Raw genomic sequence first — 16,806 nt, 5'->3', positions numbered from 1 at the left:
GAGAATAAATGCCATATTGGGAATAGATGAAAAAACATAAATATTTTTTTATCTATTTACAATAATGCATTTGCCTCTGTAAATGCCTACTGCATTAACCGTTAACCTAATTATTTAGCCTAACAACCATGAAAGTTTTTGCTGCAAGTAGGAGTCCGAATGCACATTTCTATCTTTTTTGCTGAAGACGTCAGATGCCGAATACTCATCACCAGTGTGAAGACTGACTGTTCATCCTTGAAGTATTACTACAACCTTCGAACCCACCGCTGTGCAAGAACGTGCTTCCAAGGAGCTCCTTTTAGTTCCGCATCACAGTGCGGAAATACCTGCAGGAGCAGTAAGTAAATGTGCTGTTATGGCAGAGTGTTTGCATTCTGTCATGCATTCTTTATTTTCACAAGCAGGTCGTGGGATCAAATACCCGCTGTGGTGCCCGCATTTTCAATAGAAGTGAAAATGCCCGAGACCACGTGTCCTAATATAGGTAAAAAATCCCAGGTAGTCAAAGTTTACCGATCCCACTACTACAGCCTCTCTCATATTTAAATTGTTGTTTCCCGACATTAAACAACACTGATTATTATTTGTACTATTATTTATTTTTATGAAATTGCGTTCCATTCATTCTTACTGTTAGTGCCACCCAGAACACGTTTCGACGCTCTGTTGGGTAACTCATCCGAGTGTCTGAGATGGTTATTTCAAGATTGCGCACTGGACTAGAGTTGTCTAGCCTCTGCCTGAGCTTTCACGAGCAACAGCGATAATGCTGGAAGATTCACTCACTAGTGTTTAATAGGCGAGTGTTTATGTCGATGACCACGTCATTTGACGACCGAATTCTCTGTGGGCCAATAATATTGCACATTGGTTCTCAGTCTTTTATTTTGTTTCTGGGAACAGTTTTGCCCAATAGACAGCCTCAGCTATACCGAAGTTTGCGGCATTGACACAAATATCGAACACCCTCTGTGCCATTGTCCTCGATTTGCCTCAGAGATACAAGTGCTTGCCAAAGCAATGTGGCCACTTGATAATAGGCCACTTTTTGTAAAAGTGCTATTACAGCACCGTCTACATCTCATGACTTCCCGCAAGGTGGTGAAAGCCCTCTTGTGCTTTTTGAGAACGACAGCTTTTTGTGCACGCTTCTTACTGGCGGTAGATTTCTACACGCTGCGCTCAATTTACCGTCTGTCTCTCGCTTTTTCTTTCCCTTTTCCTTTTCTCCTTCATCTTTCTCATGTTTCTTGTCCGCTTCCCTAATCCCCTAGTGCAACACGGCGAAGTAGATGTGTTTCTCGTTAACCTCCCTGTCTTCTCCCTTACTGTCTCCTCCATTCCTTCCTACGAGCTTGGACTGGTCTCTTCATCACCACAACCAGGATGCACAGTATTGTTTTTTTAAACATGCACTATAAAATCACAACTAGGGTTCAGCTCTGTGCTGAAACTTATGATATATAGACTCTCATGAAGAACCGAGTTTTGCGCGAGTTGGTACTCTAATGTTCAAGACAATATGCACAAAAAATAAATACGGACAAAAAGTACGACAAGAAACACGGACATACTGCGACTGTCTGTGCTTTCTTCCTTCTTGTCGGTGTTTTTTTTTCTTTTGCTCAAAGTGTCATCCACATTAGAGAACGATCATCAGAAAACTTCATCAAAAAGCACAAAACATCACGTTGAGCCTTATTTCTTTTTAGCTCTCAATATAGACCACAATTATGCGGGTTAAAAGTGCTTAATAAAAGATAGAAAACACTCATGTACCTTAAAAATTGTCAGGTATCTACGAAACCATACAAGTAATAATTCTTCGTAACAGAAAACATTTCAAGCAGCACACAGCGTTATAAAACTATTCTTATGTAAAACCGTTTATTCACAACAAAAATGGTTATACCAACTAACTTTCTTTATTTTATTGTAACATGCTGTACTATTTCACTGACACCACTATTCGCCAAAGAGAATAATTTTTATTGATATGATATATAAGGACATGTTCGCGCATAAGTATGGCACCGGCTACTCCTTAGCCTTTGAGGGAAAGTTGAACACGTTTCTTAAAAAACATACGAAACAGTGCATGGAAAATAGAACACTCGAGCACACATATGCAAAAACACATATGCACATATCACAACACAATGATAAGGAAATGTTAAGATTCATAGAGTAGAAATAGTTCAACCTTATGGGCTTGTATACTGCAGTAATAAAAACTTGATAGAATATGTGAATGCATATTTGTTTCCAACTGTAAATATTGACAGCATATTCATTCAAGGCAACCAAAGGTAACGCACATCACTCCCACACTTTTATTATTACATAGCACATTCGGCCATACTTTATGTTGCGAGCCACACATTAACAAACTCCGTCAGAAACATCACCTCAGTGCTCTTAATTTGCATATATTCGCAGGGCAACAACCGCTGGACCACCAACCCGTACCTGGTAGCAGCACTAGCCTGAACTCACCAAGGCTGCAACCATCAAAGCCACCCACGCCGCAAGCACCCTTCGTTACAGATCCAAGCTGGAGTGCTGCGAACACAGTAGTTCCCACTAGTCTAACATTGCCACAACATCCAAACACAGAAGTACACAGAGAAAACCATTATATTGGTGTTCAACAGCAATGGACACCGGACCACACGAAGGATGCAATAACTCTAATAGATCCATGGCATGAATGGTATCGCGAAGCTTATTCCGACAATTTACATCATGTTTCATCCCATCAGCATAACACCCCTATAAATTCATTCAATCAGCAACAGTGGTCATCCAGCAGCAAAAACACGGAATTGCCACGGTCTTTTCACCAGCAGACGCTGGCGTTGATTCCGCAGTATTGGAATGGCAAACGGGTACTACGAAGTTATGAGGATATCGTGCATCACCCACCGATAGAAAATGCTATCTCAATTCACCATAGGTCTGCGCGGTTGCCATGGACGTCCCATGGCCTTGATAACAGTATGCTGTCGGCAATACCGCAGCACTGGAATGATTAAATAGAGCACCCTGATCACAATTGGCTGGAAAGCTCACGGCCTAATAAGGAGATAGAAATAAATAATCTACAGCGGGTCAATGAACATGCATGGACACCAACGGCACCAGGGCCTGTGAAACACCCAGTGCCAGCACAGTGAACAGGGGGCACAGAAGAATCTCTTTGAGAATATACTTATCTTCAAAATTTAGTGTTTAGATCCCCGTCAACGAGCGCTCAGGTCTTTCCCCAAGTATTGCAGCCACGGCGACCACGTTTTTGATAGTCGCAGACTATGTTAAGCCGCCCCCTCAGTTAGGAATGACAGAAAAGTTCCATGATAGCTCACATTCCGAAGTTGCAATACGAGCCAGCAGAAGTCCATAGTGGAGCGAATCAGATTATTCAAACCTACGGGCATACACAGTGAACCATTCATACAATGCAATAATACGGAGATATGAACTAGTTGGTGAATATTGATGCTTGATGCTAAAGCTTCTTGGGCACACGTAAAACGAGTACAGAACTAAAATATAGACAAGGCAGTGCTTAAGTCCTGCCCTGTCTATTTATTATTTCTGTCTGCGTTTAGGGTGTGCTTGAAAAGCTTTAGCTGAAACTCGACAATGCCTATTTCTTAGATGTTCTGTGCTCATTTTATGTGCACTTCAAAAGATTTAATTTTAAACTTAAAGCAATGTTATATGTCACGTAATGCAACAAACCATGGAGCAGCGCTGCAACGTGGAAGCTTCCTCAGCTGCAACTCCCAGCTAGTGCAGCTACTCAACACTTCAGTGAAGTGAATCAGTGGACCGGTGTTACAGAAATTGTGGGTTATCACGCCCTATGATTGTAACAACTGGATATACAAGTACGCTCCGACAAACAAATTTATTCACTATTGTGAATGAATGGCTGTTTTGTAATTTCAATTGCGTCTGAATATTACTACAAATGAACTTGTTAACTCAAGAAACAGATTCACTAAACACGTGGTTGCTTAAATAAATACCTCACGTGAAAGTTCAATTGAGAAGTGAGGGATGATGTAAATCATTAGATAGCTTTACAAGAGCCTAACTCAGAGTATTTCGCCTTATCGAGGCCAGGTCGAAAACAGCAATGTTCGCCAAGTGCAGAGGTTTTATTATTATTGGTATCATTCTGTTACTTATTAACTAAGTGGTCTCATAGGTAAGATTGTGCATGGATAACTTCCTGGTTTTCTTGTTTTTTTTTTCTCTGCTAAGAATCACTTACGCCATCAAGCATGTGCATACGTCACAAATCTGTGTTTTATAGAGAACTTATTATCATATGTGAAGCAAAGAATTTGCGTGAGCTTAACCAAAACAACCCAAAGTACCGATCGTGGAAAGAACACTAACACCCTTGTAATAAAAAACTCTTGTCTGTCACCACTGTCGCCGCATACGTCTACTGCAACAAAATAAATAATAATGACGAGAACATCACAATTACAATTCGTATTACTTTTTTCGTACTGTGTTTTTCCAGCAAAAAAAAAATCTTGTTCCTTGTGGCTGCTTTCGGTGCACATAAAATGATGTAGCTCTACCATAATATGGCAGTAATTCAACCGTAATTTGAACTCTGAAACACTGATTGATGATGAAAGCGTGCTCTGCAGAACGCACTTTGAGCATTGTTTTAAAAAATTCTCTTCTCCCACTGAAATTCATGATGAAAAAAACAATAAAAAAGTATACACAAGAGAGTTCAAAAGACAAAATTGAGGACCCCTTTTTGTGAGGTGGGTAAGCTGAAGCAAGCTGCCTGTACGAAACTCTAGGCCCACAGTTGTGTATGTCCTTCTATGGGTGGCATTCAATATCCAGGCACCCCGCATGATATTAACGTTAATTGAGAGACGTGGCCATGTAGCACGGTAAAATTGGTTGGGCCGTAATCTCCGATGCTAGTGTGTGGGACCAAGAAATACACAAACTGAAACCTTGCGTAGGTCTCTGTAATATATATAGCATAAGAAACTTCAGAAGCGTGACACAAAAATATATATAGCATAAAGAAAAACTTACGCTCTCTACGGCTTCTAAAAGTGTTATAATAAACTTCTTTTTGTCAAAACAGCCCCACAAAATGATTGCTATGCACAGTGGCAAGAAAAAATGCGTGCAGTTTAAACTTTATGTTGAAGCTGTTCCTGTCTGTAAACTAGGTTGTGCGAAGGCTTTTCCCAATTTTCTCTTGAAGAACTTTTACCAAACTGCTCACGGAACATGAATTGTGGCATACCTAGGAAACACCTAACATAAGCAATGCAATATCTATAAAAATACGCAATACCGATTGATTACGTTCACGATGAAGAACATGGTGTCGGAAACATGAGGTTAGTATTCCTTTGTATTACAAAAAAAACATACGAAGAAATCATTTATGTAGTACTCAAGATACGCTTCAGGCGTCCTGCCTACTAAAGATGACATCACTCATTGAAATGATTGCACAATTCCAAAGTTATCGAGAAGCGCACTCAATCGGTCACGTTTGCTCTAGTACAAAATTACTGTGTGACTAGTTTCTTGCAAAATGCCCTTTGGAATTTTATCAAATATTTTACATTCACTTTCACGTCAATATTTCTATCTGCAAGGCAAAATAAATGCACATGACTGCTCTACACTATCGCTAAAAAGATGCCAGTCATTGGACACCATTTTGTTCAAAACAGTTGTCCGTGTAAACGAAGAATCGACAAAATAAACTTGCACAAGGAACTTAGGAAAAACGTCAGGCCTGCGTGGAAGGTGCAGTACAGTCACAACAAAAGCTAGAGGAGCGGCCTTTTAGAGCCGTTTCTAAACACTTATTGGGTTGCTGCAGCAAGCACACTTGCTTGACGCCAACTACGGCATTAATACTAAAAATTTTAGCGTAGTAGGCCAGCATTCGCTTTGCCATTTTTCATCATTCTTCTGAGAAGCGAGGTATCTGCCAAACTATTGCGAGGAATTTTGTGCCAATTGCTCATGCAGTGACTGACGACGATTAGAAATTACGCCTGAAGTGGGTAAACGCCACAGTTAACAGCTGAACGAAAACAAGCTTTTGTAATAGGTTGGGGCATTGGACGACCCACTTGTTACGCCATTCGCATTGTGTGACGCCTGCTTGTTCTTTCGCTGTTTTAAAACAATTTATAAGCGCTATTGCTTTCTTGACATCAAGCCTGCCTAATGCAAGTTTGCCATGAAGTCCCAAGCCCCAGCGTGGTTTAGTTTCCACGAAACACTCATCAAGTGCGAGATGTGTAATATCTTTGATGTATTGACACACATGAAACATGTGTGATGTGTGAAGGTCAGATTAATTTGACCTGTAGTCAAGAAGGCAATAAAGAGAAAAAACAGCGTGGCTCAATGGTAGAACACTGGGCCGGCGCCCAGCTGACCCGGGTTCGGCCCTACTGAGTCATTGGCACTAGCTTTTTTTTTTTCCTAATTTGGCGCGATGTGATTACGGACTGCGGCAGTGGCGGAGGAGGACAACTACGGCACTGCGCGAGACCCGACTTGTAATTTACTAAAATATTTCGCTCTAAAATTGGAGCTGAGCTGTCCTTGGAATGACGTATCACCTTCATAATATCTTGCGAGGTTTTCGATGGTCAAACAGTGGTGTGATTAAAAAAACGTTTTGACCACTGAAACGCTCTTTAGTACGCACATTTATGGGTCAACACAGGTGTTCTTGCAATTTGGCCCCCTTCTGGACCTCAATACGTGTTGTTGCTATTATTTCTATTTTTGGGCTAACAAGACATACGGAGACAATGAACAATGCATGTCGCATGCTACCATTCCCTGCTTGAACTGCTTACACATTTCTGGCCCACGGTAATACCAGTTCCTAGAACACATGTAGACTATGATACAACATATGTTTTCTGTCTAAGAATTGTGAGCTTGGTTTTGACCTGTATTTACCAGTGGAATGTTTACTAACCATCTTTGTCCCTGAGTGCAATGAATAATACATAGTGTAGCATTGTAAACTCAGAAATATGACACCTAAGGTCACCTCGGCGGTCTTCATTTTATGGGTGGTTGGAATAAGCAGCGCCACCGGACCAACGCAGCCTAATCTACCCAGTAAGTGCAATAAAATATATCTTGAACGAGCGTCAGTTAAACGGACTCTGCTACACAATTTGAGCACGTCGATCTCATTAGTTCTTTCTGTGTTGTGCAATGTGCCGACACCATTGACCCAGTGGACAAGTGACAATTAAAACCATTTCATTTCAAAAAACCGTCTAAGCTACCTTGGTTTCGCACTACGGCAACACACATGGCCAATTCCTGTTATGGGAAGCTACATCATGTGATATGACCATGGCTGATTGGTTTGAAGCGACAAGTAGCATGCAATATTCATGTGGTAGTAGCCAGGTCATATGAGTGAATGCTAGAAACAATAAAATGCTTTTTATACTTCCTCAGAAAAAGCTAATTTGTGTTTCTAAATTATGCATTTTCTAAACAACAAACGCAAAACTTGTTTTATTAAAGGTCGAAACGCATGCCACGTTTTTAGAGAGCCGAAAATGTGACATGCGGTTGGTGACGGCGTTGCCGCAGAACAAGTATTGTAAGTTTAGCTGGTAAGTGTGCCTGAGAGTATTTTACCCAGTATGACCGTGGCTACGTCTACGCCACCAACGATAATCTCCACTGATAGAGTAATACTAGAGCTAACCGCGGTAGCCTCGAAAGCTGCAGCTTTCGCTGCAGCTTTAGCACTAAACAAGGCATCATGGTTATGATGAATACATATTTGAAGCTGGTGCTTTTGAATAGAAGAACGGAAACATATCCTAGAGCGATTTATATACTTGGATATAGCCTTCAGCAACCATTTGAGTGTGGCGCAGAGGGTCGCTTCTTGGTGTGACCGCTTTCACTAGATTTATTTTCACGCACTTTCGAAGCAGATGTCGTGGGCGACCAGGAAATGAGCTGCGCCTGCTCAGCTTGTGCATTACATCACGATGCAGAGATTACTGCATCCCGAAATGCGAAGTACAGCAAAGGGCAGAGGTGGGTGAGGTAGGCTGCACTAGAAAAGCACCTCTTACCTTTCTTCAACTGTACTCAGGAAATATCTCATAAGGATTACGCGCCCTGTTTTCAACTCCGCTGGCTTTGAATTGACAGATAGCATCAAGGCTGATGCACTCGTTTTAGTGTCCAAGTTTCTGTACGCGAGCATTTTGTTGCGTTTAGGGGGCGTTGATTGGCAAGGGAGTGGCTGCTAGTTTTTTTTTTTTTAATTCAAACTGTCTGCTATTGTGTTCACTGATTTGCCCTTTCAGTAAAACTGTGACGTTTTTGCTTATTTGATACGTTTGTGGCACTGAGTGTCTCTTTGTATCGCAGACGTCATGAATATTATCCATTGGCGTTAAATAGTTAGTTTCGTTGAAGTTACGCTGCCGACTTTGTTGATTGTGAACGAAAAATTAACATCTTTGCGTAAACAAAAATTCACCATCTTAGCTTGACTAAAAAACCGAGAAATTGGCAAACACCAGAAACAATCAAAAATCACAGCATATACATAAGGAGAATGATGATGAGTGGGGCGAAGCGTTCGTCCGTTCGTCCATCCGCCCGTGTGTCCGTCCGTCCATGCATGCGTCCATGTGTCTGATCGCGTTCGAGAATGCAGACGCAGCGGGTAACACCCAATATACGTGAGCCAAGGAAACCGAGCGCAAGCGTCTTTAACGCGCCGGCCCCTCTGCTTCGTTCGTGCCTCACCAACGATCCAGGAGACTGAGAGAGGCACTCGTTCTCCGTGCACTCAAACAAAGTGCGCACAGCAGCCAATAGGAGAGGAGTGGCACTTTGGAGAGTATCGGCAGAGTAACGCCATCTAGAAAATGAGACTAGAAAGGGTCATTCATTATTTTCTCCTTTCCATTCTCGTCTCTTCTATCGCTTACGCGTGACCAGTGACAAGGTTACATTTAGAGGAGCTTCGCCCCTAAATTTTTGGGTCTGAGTTGGGATCGAACCCGGTTTGTTTCTGTGGCCAGCAAGAGTTCTGCCACACAGCCACGCCCCTACCCGTGTGTACTGTGAAAATGAGTTCATCTTCTTGGATATACCCTGAAAGGACATTGACACGCGTCCTGTATACTAGCTTTACAATACATTATGAAATATAGCCGTAATTGGGAGTGGCAGAAGCATACATTGCCATTGAGCGTCGGAACGTGACATTATTCCAATGGTGTTAAAGTGTAAAGCGAGTCACCTTTTACAAAAAGCACAAACGGCACTGCACCCTTAAGTCCACGTAGTGTGTGCATAGGAAGTTTTAAAATTTTCATACACTAGGAAGGAAGGAAAATAGGAGGAAAAGAACGGCAGGGAGCTTAACCAGCCTATAGGCAGCCGGTTTGCTACCCTGCGCATGGGAGGGGGATGGGGGAGATTAAAGATAGGGAGCAGAGAGATAAACACAGCACGTTTGGCAGCACACGCGCAAACACTCAATCATAGTCCAGACTTTTTTTTTCGCAGTGTGTGGCATTGCTGTTACTGCCGCTGGTTCAAGCCCGTGCCGCGTAAGAATTTCAAAGGAGCTTTTGTAGCCTTCTGTTGCAATGTCTTCTCTCGGGCACTTGACCGAATAGTGTCCACAGACATTCGGCTGTTGTCGATGCGCGCAAGCACGGACACCAGTGACTGTCTCTGGATGCCATACAACGGACAGTCGCACAGGATGTGGTGTACTGTTTCTTCGCAATAACAGGCATCACAGAGAGCGTTGTCAGCCATTCCTATGACAAAGGATTAAGATTTTGTAAACGCCACTTCTAGCCATAAGCGATGAAGAAAGGTGGCTTCTCTTCGGCCGAGCCCAATGGGCATCCGGAGAGCCATCAAAGAGGACAGGTGGTGTTAATGATTCGTCTCGTTGCTTGGTGGGCATAATAGTGAAAGCGTGATTTCACGCGTAAGTCGTCGAAGATTACGGGCTGTATCGGTCCGCGAAAGTGGTATGGCTTCTTCTCGTGTTCCTACAAGAGCTGCCCGCACGGAAGTATCGGCATGTTCGTAGCCTATGACGCCGCAGTGACTTGGCAGCCACTGAAACATCACAAAAAAGTACGCACTGGGAGCAGAATGTTGCTACCAGCTCAGCTCATTTAACAGTCTCTCATTTTTTTACGTTCAACAAAAGAGCCTCTTTGCAATGGATATGTTCGAAGACATTCGATGCACCAAGTAATGCACTGGGTGTCTCTCAAGCATGTGGCCAGGGATCAAACTATGGTCTACCAGCATGTCAGGGCCAAGTACCTGAACTATGCAGTATTCTACCCCACTGAGTGTGAATGGGTGAGTGATGCTATACTGATATACCTGTAGTTCTATTTTAAATCCTGTAAGACTAGTAGACTCAGCTCTGAAGTATGTTGGTATCTATAACGTACGTAGTTTAGAGTAATGCAGAGGTTAAACTCTAGCAAGTGATCTTACTTTCGCAAAATTCACTGATATGAAAATTCATCTAGGCGTCCGCAGCTCACTATCTAGGTTGAATATTTCCGTCGTTCAATAATGAATACTGTCCTCGTTTGCAAAAGTTATGTACATTACTCACCCGCCTCAACAGATCTTCCGCCACCTTTAACAAGCAGTCGAGACATATCGGGTCGAGGCCCGATATGTCTATTATAATAAAAGGAGTTGGTGAACGCGAGTAGTATTACCTCAGGTTCGCCTTTTCCATACGCAGGAATTCAACATTAACAGTCATGGAGCAGTTCTATGATGAACCGAATATAGTGGTCCAAACAGACATAGTCTTTGTATAGTAAGTGGGGTCAGATATTCAAAAGCAAAGGGTAAAACTAGACAAAGTGTTATAACGCGAATCGCAAAAAGTAATCACCAAGACGTTTAAATAAATATTTAGCCACTTTTACGCTTTAGTTTCGTGTCTGCTTTGCTTATTCAGAGACGCTATTCTGGCCGATGGAAGTTTATATGATTTTGAATATTGCAGCTGAAATTACACAACACACTCAATTTTTCCGGGTATCTGCGACAGTCACAAGCAATGCAAGAGCATCGAAAGTGGACTCTGTGTGCACTAACAAATCAGATACACATTCACGCACAAGCATAAAAACTCAAGCAGCTGACCTCCCATATTTTGTTTCAACGGCTTGTCAATAAGTAAAAACAAATATTGCGCCCTCAAAAGTCTCGTGGTAATTGCAAAACACATTTGCAAATTTTTTTATTTATTTATTCAATACTGCCAGCCACCCTGTGGCAGCCAGGGCAGGAGTGGTACAGTGCAGAGTTTGAACACAAAGTTTACACGCGACCAGTAACACGGTCCGCGGTACACAGGGAAGCAATAATGCAGTAAGCTTACAGATTGTCAGGACACGCAAGCGCACGCAATCAGTACCACGGCCCATGATTCGCAAAGCAGCAGTAATTCTCGTTACAAATAGCTACATGAATATACAATAAAACCGGCAATGCTAGTCTAATGCAAAACACACAAAGTACACTACGCGCATTTACCAGGAAGCGTAAAAAAAATTAATCGGATGTTGCCATGTAAAGATAAAAGATATTGCAAGACAAGCAGTCTGCGTTGTGGCATGGTAGCAAGATAACACGTGAAATACGTTAGTTCGATAGGACAGGGGAACAAGACCAGCACTTCCAATCATACACAATTTTAAATAGCCGTTGGAAAAGCATTTTGATTAGTTAAGTTAGTAACGTCGCGTGGCAAAGTGTTCCATTCTGCTATCGTTCTCGGGAAATAGGATAGACGGTGAGCGTTTGTTCTCGTGAAAGGCATTAGGATTGTTTTGTTGTGCTTGTTCCGGGTGGGGCGCGACATGTTGAATTCGAGATAAGTATTGAAGTCTAGCTTTGAATAACCATTGACTATGCTGTGTAATATTTTAAGTCGATGTAATTTACGGCGAGACTCTAGTGTTGGTAGGTCAGAACGCCTGCGCAGTTCTGTCACGGATACTCGCCTGCTGTATGCGTTGTGAATATATCGCAGCGCTTTCTTTTGTATTCGTTCGAGCATCGCCGAATCCGTCTTTTTGTGTGGGTCTCAAACAACGTCTGCATATTAGAGCAAGGGGCGGACCAGCGTAGTGTACGCAACGGTCTTCGTTCTGCTTGTACAGTGCTGAAGTCGGTGTCTTAGAAGCCAAAGTCTGCGCAGTGCTGATGATGTAATATTTTGTATGTGTTTGTTCCAGGTGAGGTTTGATGTCATGGTTACACCCAAATATTTGAACTCGTTAACAACCTCTAATTCAACATTGTTAATTTGATAAGCATATTGAAATGGAAACTTTTTGCACGTTATTGTCGTTTGGCGGCACTTTGTTGTGTTGAGGCTCATGTTCCAATCGGCACACCAATTACTAACAGCTGTTAACCCTTTCGGCCCTGGCGGTGTCAATTGACACCACCGCACAAATTTTCCCCTAGCATCTCGGAAATGTAACCAATACAGCTCATTCTTGGGAACATAGTTATTCAATGATTCCCACTGCAATTGACACCAATATTGCGGCACGTTTGTAGAGGTAACAGCCACAAAGAAGAAGAAGCGTGACCGAAGTCTTCCGTGAAGCCGAGGCGCGTAAGTTGAGGCGGGTAAGCGCCATTTTCGGGACGATGTACCGAAGCTGTTTCAGTGAGTACTAGGCTGAAAAGTAAGACGTTGGTTTCCATTTTGTGTGCACCATTATTTCGCAAAAAAAAAATAAGCCACTTTTTTCATTTTCCAATCACAGGGCCCTAATTAACTAATTTGATGCCACGTTAATTAATCCGAAAATGCTTGTACCAGTGGCTCAATTTTTTGCTTGGAGTCTTCTGAGGTCCTAACTTCGAGAAAAACGCGCGCAAGAAGTGTATCTGACCAAAATAAAAAATTCAGGGCTGAAAGGGTTAAGTATTTGTTGAGAACTTTCTGGTCATTTACCGATTCAATAGGGAGATAAACAACGCAGTCATCGGCAAAGAAACGGAAACGCACCGGACAGTCGAACTGTAAATCGTTTAAATAGATAATGAAAAGCAACGGACCTAAGACGGAGCCCTGTGGGACTCCAGAAACAACTGATGACAAGTGAGAGGCAGAGTCACCTATCTGAACTTACTGATACCGGCTTGATAAGTAGGAGTCCAACCACTGAGTTATTTTCTCATTTTTGACCAAGTTTCGAATTTTTAACATCAGGTTGCTATGGGGTACTCGATCGAAAGCTTTTTCAAAATCCAAGAATATAGCGTCAATTTGCCCCCCCTTATCTAAAACTTTTGAGATGTCGTTAGTCGTGTGTATTAGTTGTGTAACCGTGGAAAATCCACGCCGAAAACCATGTTGATTGCTCGTAAAAAACATGTTGCTCTCAAGATACGTTACTAGGTGTTTAAATATAAAGTGCTCCAAAACTTTACCGGCTGTACACAAAAGGGATATGGGGCGGTAGTTTTTTACACAAAGTTTATCGCCGAATTTATGCACAGGAGTAACTTTTGCAGTTTTCCAATCGTCTGGAACCACACCACTTAGTAGACTTTCGTTAAATATAATGTAAGGGCATTTCGAGCACCACTCCGCATACCGGTAAAGGAATGCATTTGGTATTCTGTCGGGACCTGCGGACTTTTTAGGGTCAAGGTTGAGCAAAGCCGAAAATATTCCGGGCTCGGTAATAGTTATATCGGGAATGTCAAAGCCAGGAATATACTGAAATTAGTGGAGCACTGGGTTGCACGTACAAATACAGACGAGAAAAAAGCATTAAAAGCCCTTGCTATCGAGCAGGCATCGGACACTTCCCTGTCGTTTATATTCATTTTGCCGACTGGGTCTTTCTTTTGGGTGATGTGAGTCCAGAACTTCTTAGGGTTGGTGACAAGAAATTGATTGATTGATATGTAGGGTTTAACGTCCCAAAACCACCATTTGATTATGAGAGACGCCGTAGTGGAGGACGCCGGAAATTTTGACCACCTGGGGTTCTTTAACGTGCACCCAAATCTGAGTACACGGGCCTACAACATTTCCGCCTCCATCGGAAATGCAGCCGCCGCAGCCGGGATTCGAACCCGCGACCTGCGGGTCAGCAGCCGAGTACCTTAGCCACTAGACCACCGCGGCGGGGCTTGGTGACAAGAAAGCCGTGTATCTTAACATTAAAAAAGTGATACTTTGATTCTTAGATTTTTTTTCCGTAGGTCAGCCCTTAGGGAAGGTAACACGTTAGGCGTTTTGGGCGCTCGAGAGAGACGCTTAACACGACGTTTTAAGTGAATTATGGCACGCGTAATCCACGGGCTTTGGCGGTTAATCTTTCTTTGTTTTTGTGGGACATATTTGTTAATACAAGTAAGCACGGCCGTCTTGAAGTGCAACCATAATCCGTTTACGCAGAGATACCCGTTATTGTATTTGCTCTTAAAGGTGTCGAAATCTAGTACGAGGAAGTCCAAAATACTTTCATTATCAGCACTGTTAAAATTTCTAAATGGCTTAATGATTGCCCGCGAAGTTGAGGGCAACATATGACTTTTAAACTGTACGATTTCGTGATCTGAAATCCCGGGCAAAACATTGACATCAAAACTGAGCCGTTGAACGGATTCAGAAAGAAAGACAAGGTCAAGTAGTGACCTTGAGGTTGTCGAAACACGAGTAGGTTCATGCACAATTTGGCCTAATTTACGTGGCTTAATAAAATTAAGCAACACAACGTTTTCTATAAAAACTTCATGTTTTCATGAACTGCAGCATATGCGTACAAATAGCTACGTGATATGCATAATCTAGGGTGTGCTCTAGATTATGCAAATAAAAACAGTGTTTCTCATAATTCTGTCGTTCTTTCGTCTTAGTAGAAATTGCTAACTTGTAATTTAGAAGAAGTGAGCCTTGCACACCGATAAAAGCACTTATTTTTACTTGCGGAGTTCAATTCTTTAAACAGAAACAAACATGTTATATATAGGCCCAAGACCAAAGTACAAGAGCAGGAAGAAGTTGCTGAAACCCTTCCAATGTTGGCTCAGGTTCTACTCCACCGCATGTTCCCCCAATTTACAGCGAGAAATTTTCTGCATACCTTATGAACATGGGTGTGTTTTTCTGTATATGGGTATGGTATTAACGAGTGACAAATTCTTTCGACGAGATCGCCCATGATGCAGTGCGCGCACTTACCGACCACACTGCCACAGGGCAACCCCTCTTGCTGGGTTAGATATCAATCAGGATGCACCCAATACGTACAATGACATAACAAAGGACTTTTACCTGGAGCGCCGCATTTTTCCATCCCCACATCTGAAACTTAACAGACCACAAGAATTAACCCTGCGCCTATTAGAGACACGTACCCAAACCTTGCCACGCTTCATGTTTATTGTCCTGATGCATAACCCAACGACACATGCCCATCATGTGGACACACAGCGACACTCGCACACATGCTATGGGAGTGTAGAACAACTCCTCGCGACTCTACCTCAAGCAAGTGGGAGAGGTCTCTCAGGAGCTCACTTCGCGCCGACCAGCAATGGGCCATCCAGCAGGCCCACGAAGCGGCCGCCAGGTACTCCCTGTCGTTCCCTACGTCGGAGACGTCCGCTACGCGCTAAGCGCGTCCTGCAGGACTAAACTAAAGTTTTTTCATTCCATTCCATGTTTCATGACAGCTACAAATATGTCATGAATAGCACTTTATACTTCTCATTCTGACAATGTGAAAACACTTCCTGAGCTAGCGAAGCAGCAGATGTCGAACGCGAAAAGGTTCAAATAACCTAAATGTTCCTAGTGCAAGAGTGTTTAATAGCGATGCCTGGTAGTAGGCAGACAGCACGTACGGACACAAATACTCGAGCAGTCCAGCGTCTACAGCTCGTGTACACGCTCGCGCTTCGCACTTTGAGATAGTCCCACTAGTCATTGCATTGCACATTTCCCACTACAATACCCCGGCGATGAAAACGAGCCATCCTAGCAACTCAAGGGGAAAAGAAAACAAGAGGGTTGTAGCAGGGCTTGAGGCGACTGATGTGGACCATCTAACGACCAAGGCGGCACTTGTCCGTGGACGACTTGAGCGGTTCAGTCAGATAGGTGACAGAAGAAGGGTGTTGTATGACGCGGTAAGGGCCAGTATACTTCGGTGCAAACTTGGGAGCCAGTCCAGGAGAGTAGAAAGGCAGTCGGAGCCACACGAGAGAATCGACGGGGAAAGTGTCCTGAACAAGATCATGTTCATGGCGGTCTTTTTGGAGGGCTTGATTATCGGCTGTGAAGGACCGTGCAAGCTGACGGCACTCTTCGGCATGTTTGGCTATTTCAGAAACTGGGCTGAACTTGGAGGCATCAGGATTGTATGGCAGAATTGTGTCAAGTGTGCTGCATAGGTCACGACCATGTAAAAGAAAAAAAATGAAGAAAAGCTTGTTGTTGATTGAATCGACGCATTGTAAGCGTACGTCACGAAAGGAAAAACAACGTCCCAATTGGAGTGGTCGGGATTGATATACATAGCGAGCATGTTTCCCAAGGTTCAATTGAAACGTTCCGTTAGGCCATTCGTCTGAGAGTGGTAGGCTGTTGATGTGCGGTGTACCGTACGTCATGAATGTAGGAGCTGCTGCAGAACTTCGGACAAAATACGCGACCTCTGTCACTCAGGAGCTAGCGTG

At 43.0% G+C, this 16,806-nt stretch overlaps 2 protein-coding genes across 4 annotated transcripts in view; one reads left to right on the top strand and one right to left on the bottom strand.

Annotated features, from left to right (window-relative positions):
* The window catches only part of LOC142768998 (uncharacterized), a 147,541-nt gene that overhangs the window by 47,212 nt on the left and 83,523 nt on the right, over nucleotides 1–16,806 (bottom strand). The window lies entirely within an intron of this gene.
* LOC142768995 (uncharacterized) overlaps nucleotides 1–16,806 on the top strand; it is a 44,112-nt gene that overhangs the window by 1,001 nt on the left and 26,305 nt on the right. For both annotated transcript variants that reach the window (XM_075871713.1, XM_075871712.1), the window contains exons 2-3: nucleotides 188–340; nucleotides 2,443–7,161. In XM_075871713.1, coding sequence (XP_075727828.1) covers nucleotides 7,074–7,161 — 88 coding nt within the window. In that variant the 5' untranslated portion in view covers nucleotides 188–340; nucleotides 2,443–7,073. The remainder of the gene's footprint in view (nucleotides 1–187; nucleotides 341–2,442; nucleotides 7,162–16,806) is intronic.

Source organism: Rhipicephalus microplus, chromosome 8 (assembly GCF_043290135.1).
Source record: "Rhipicephalus microplus isolate Deutch F79 chromosome 8, USDA_Rmic, whole genome shotgun sequence".
NCBI lineage: Eukaryota > Metazoa > Arthropoda > Arachnida > Ixodida > Ixodidae > Rhipicephalus > Rhipicephalus microplus.
The sequence above is the reverse complement of the archived record's forward strand: the minus strand, read 5'-3'. Positions and strand labels throughout refer to the sequence as shown.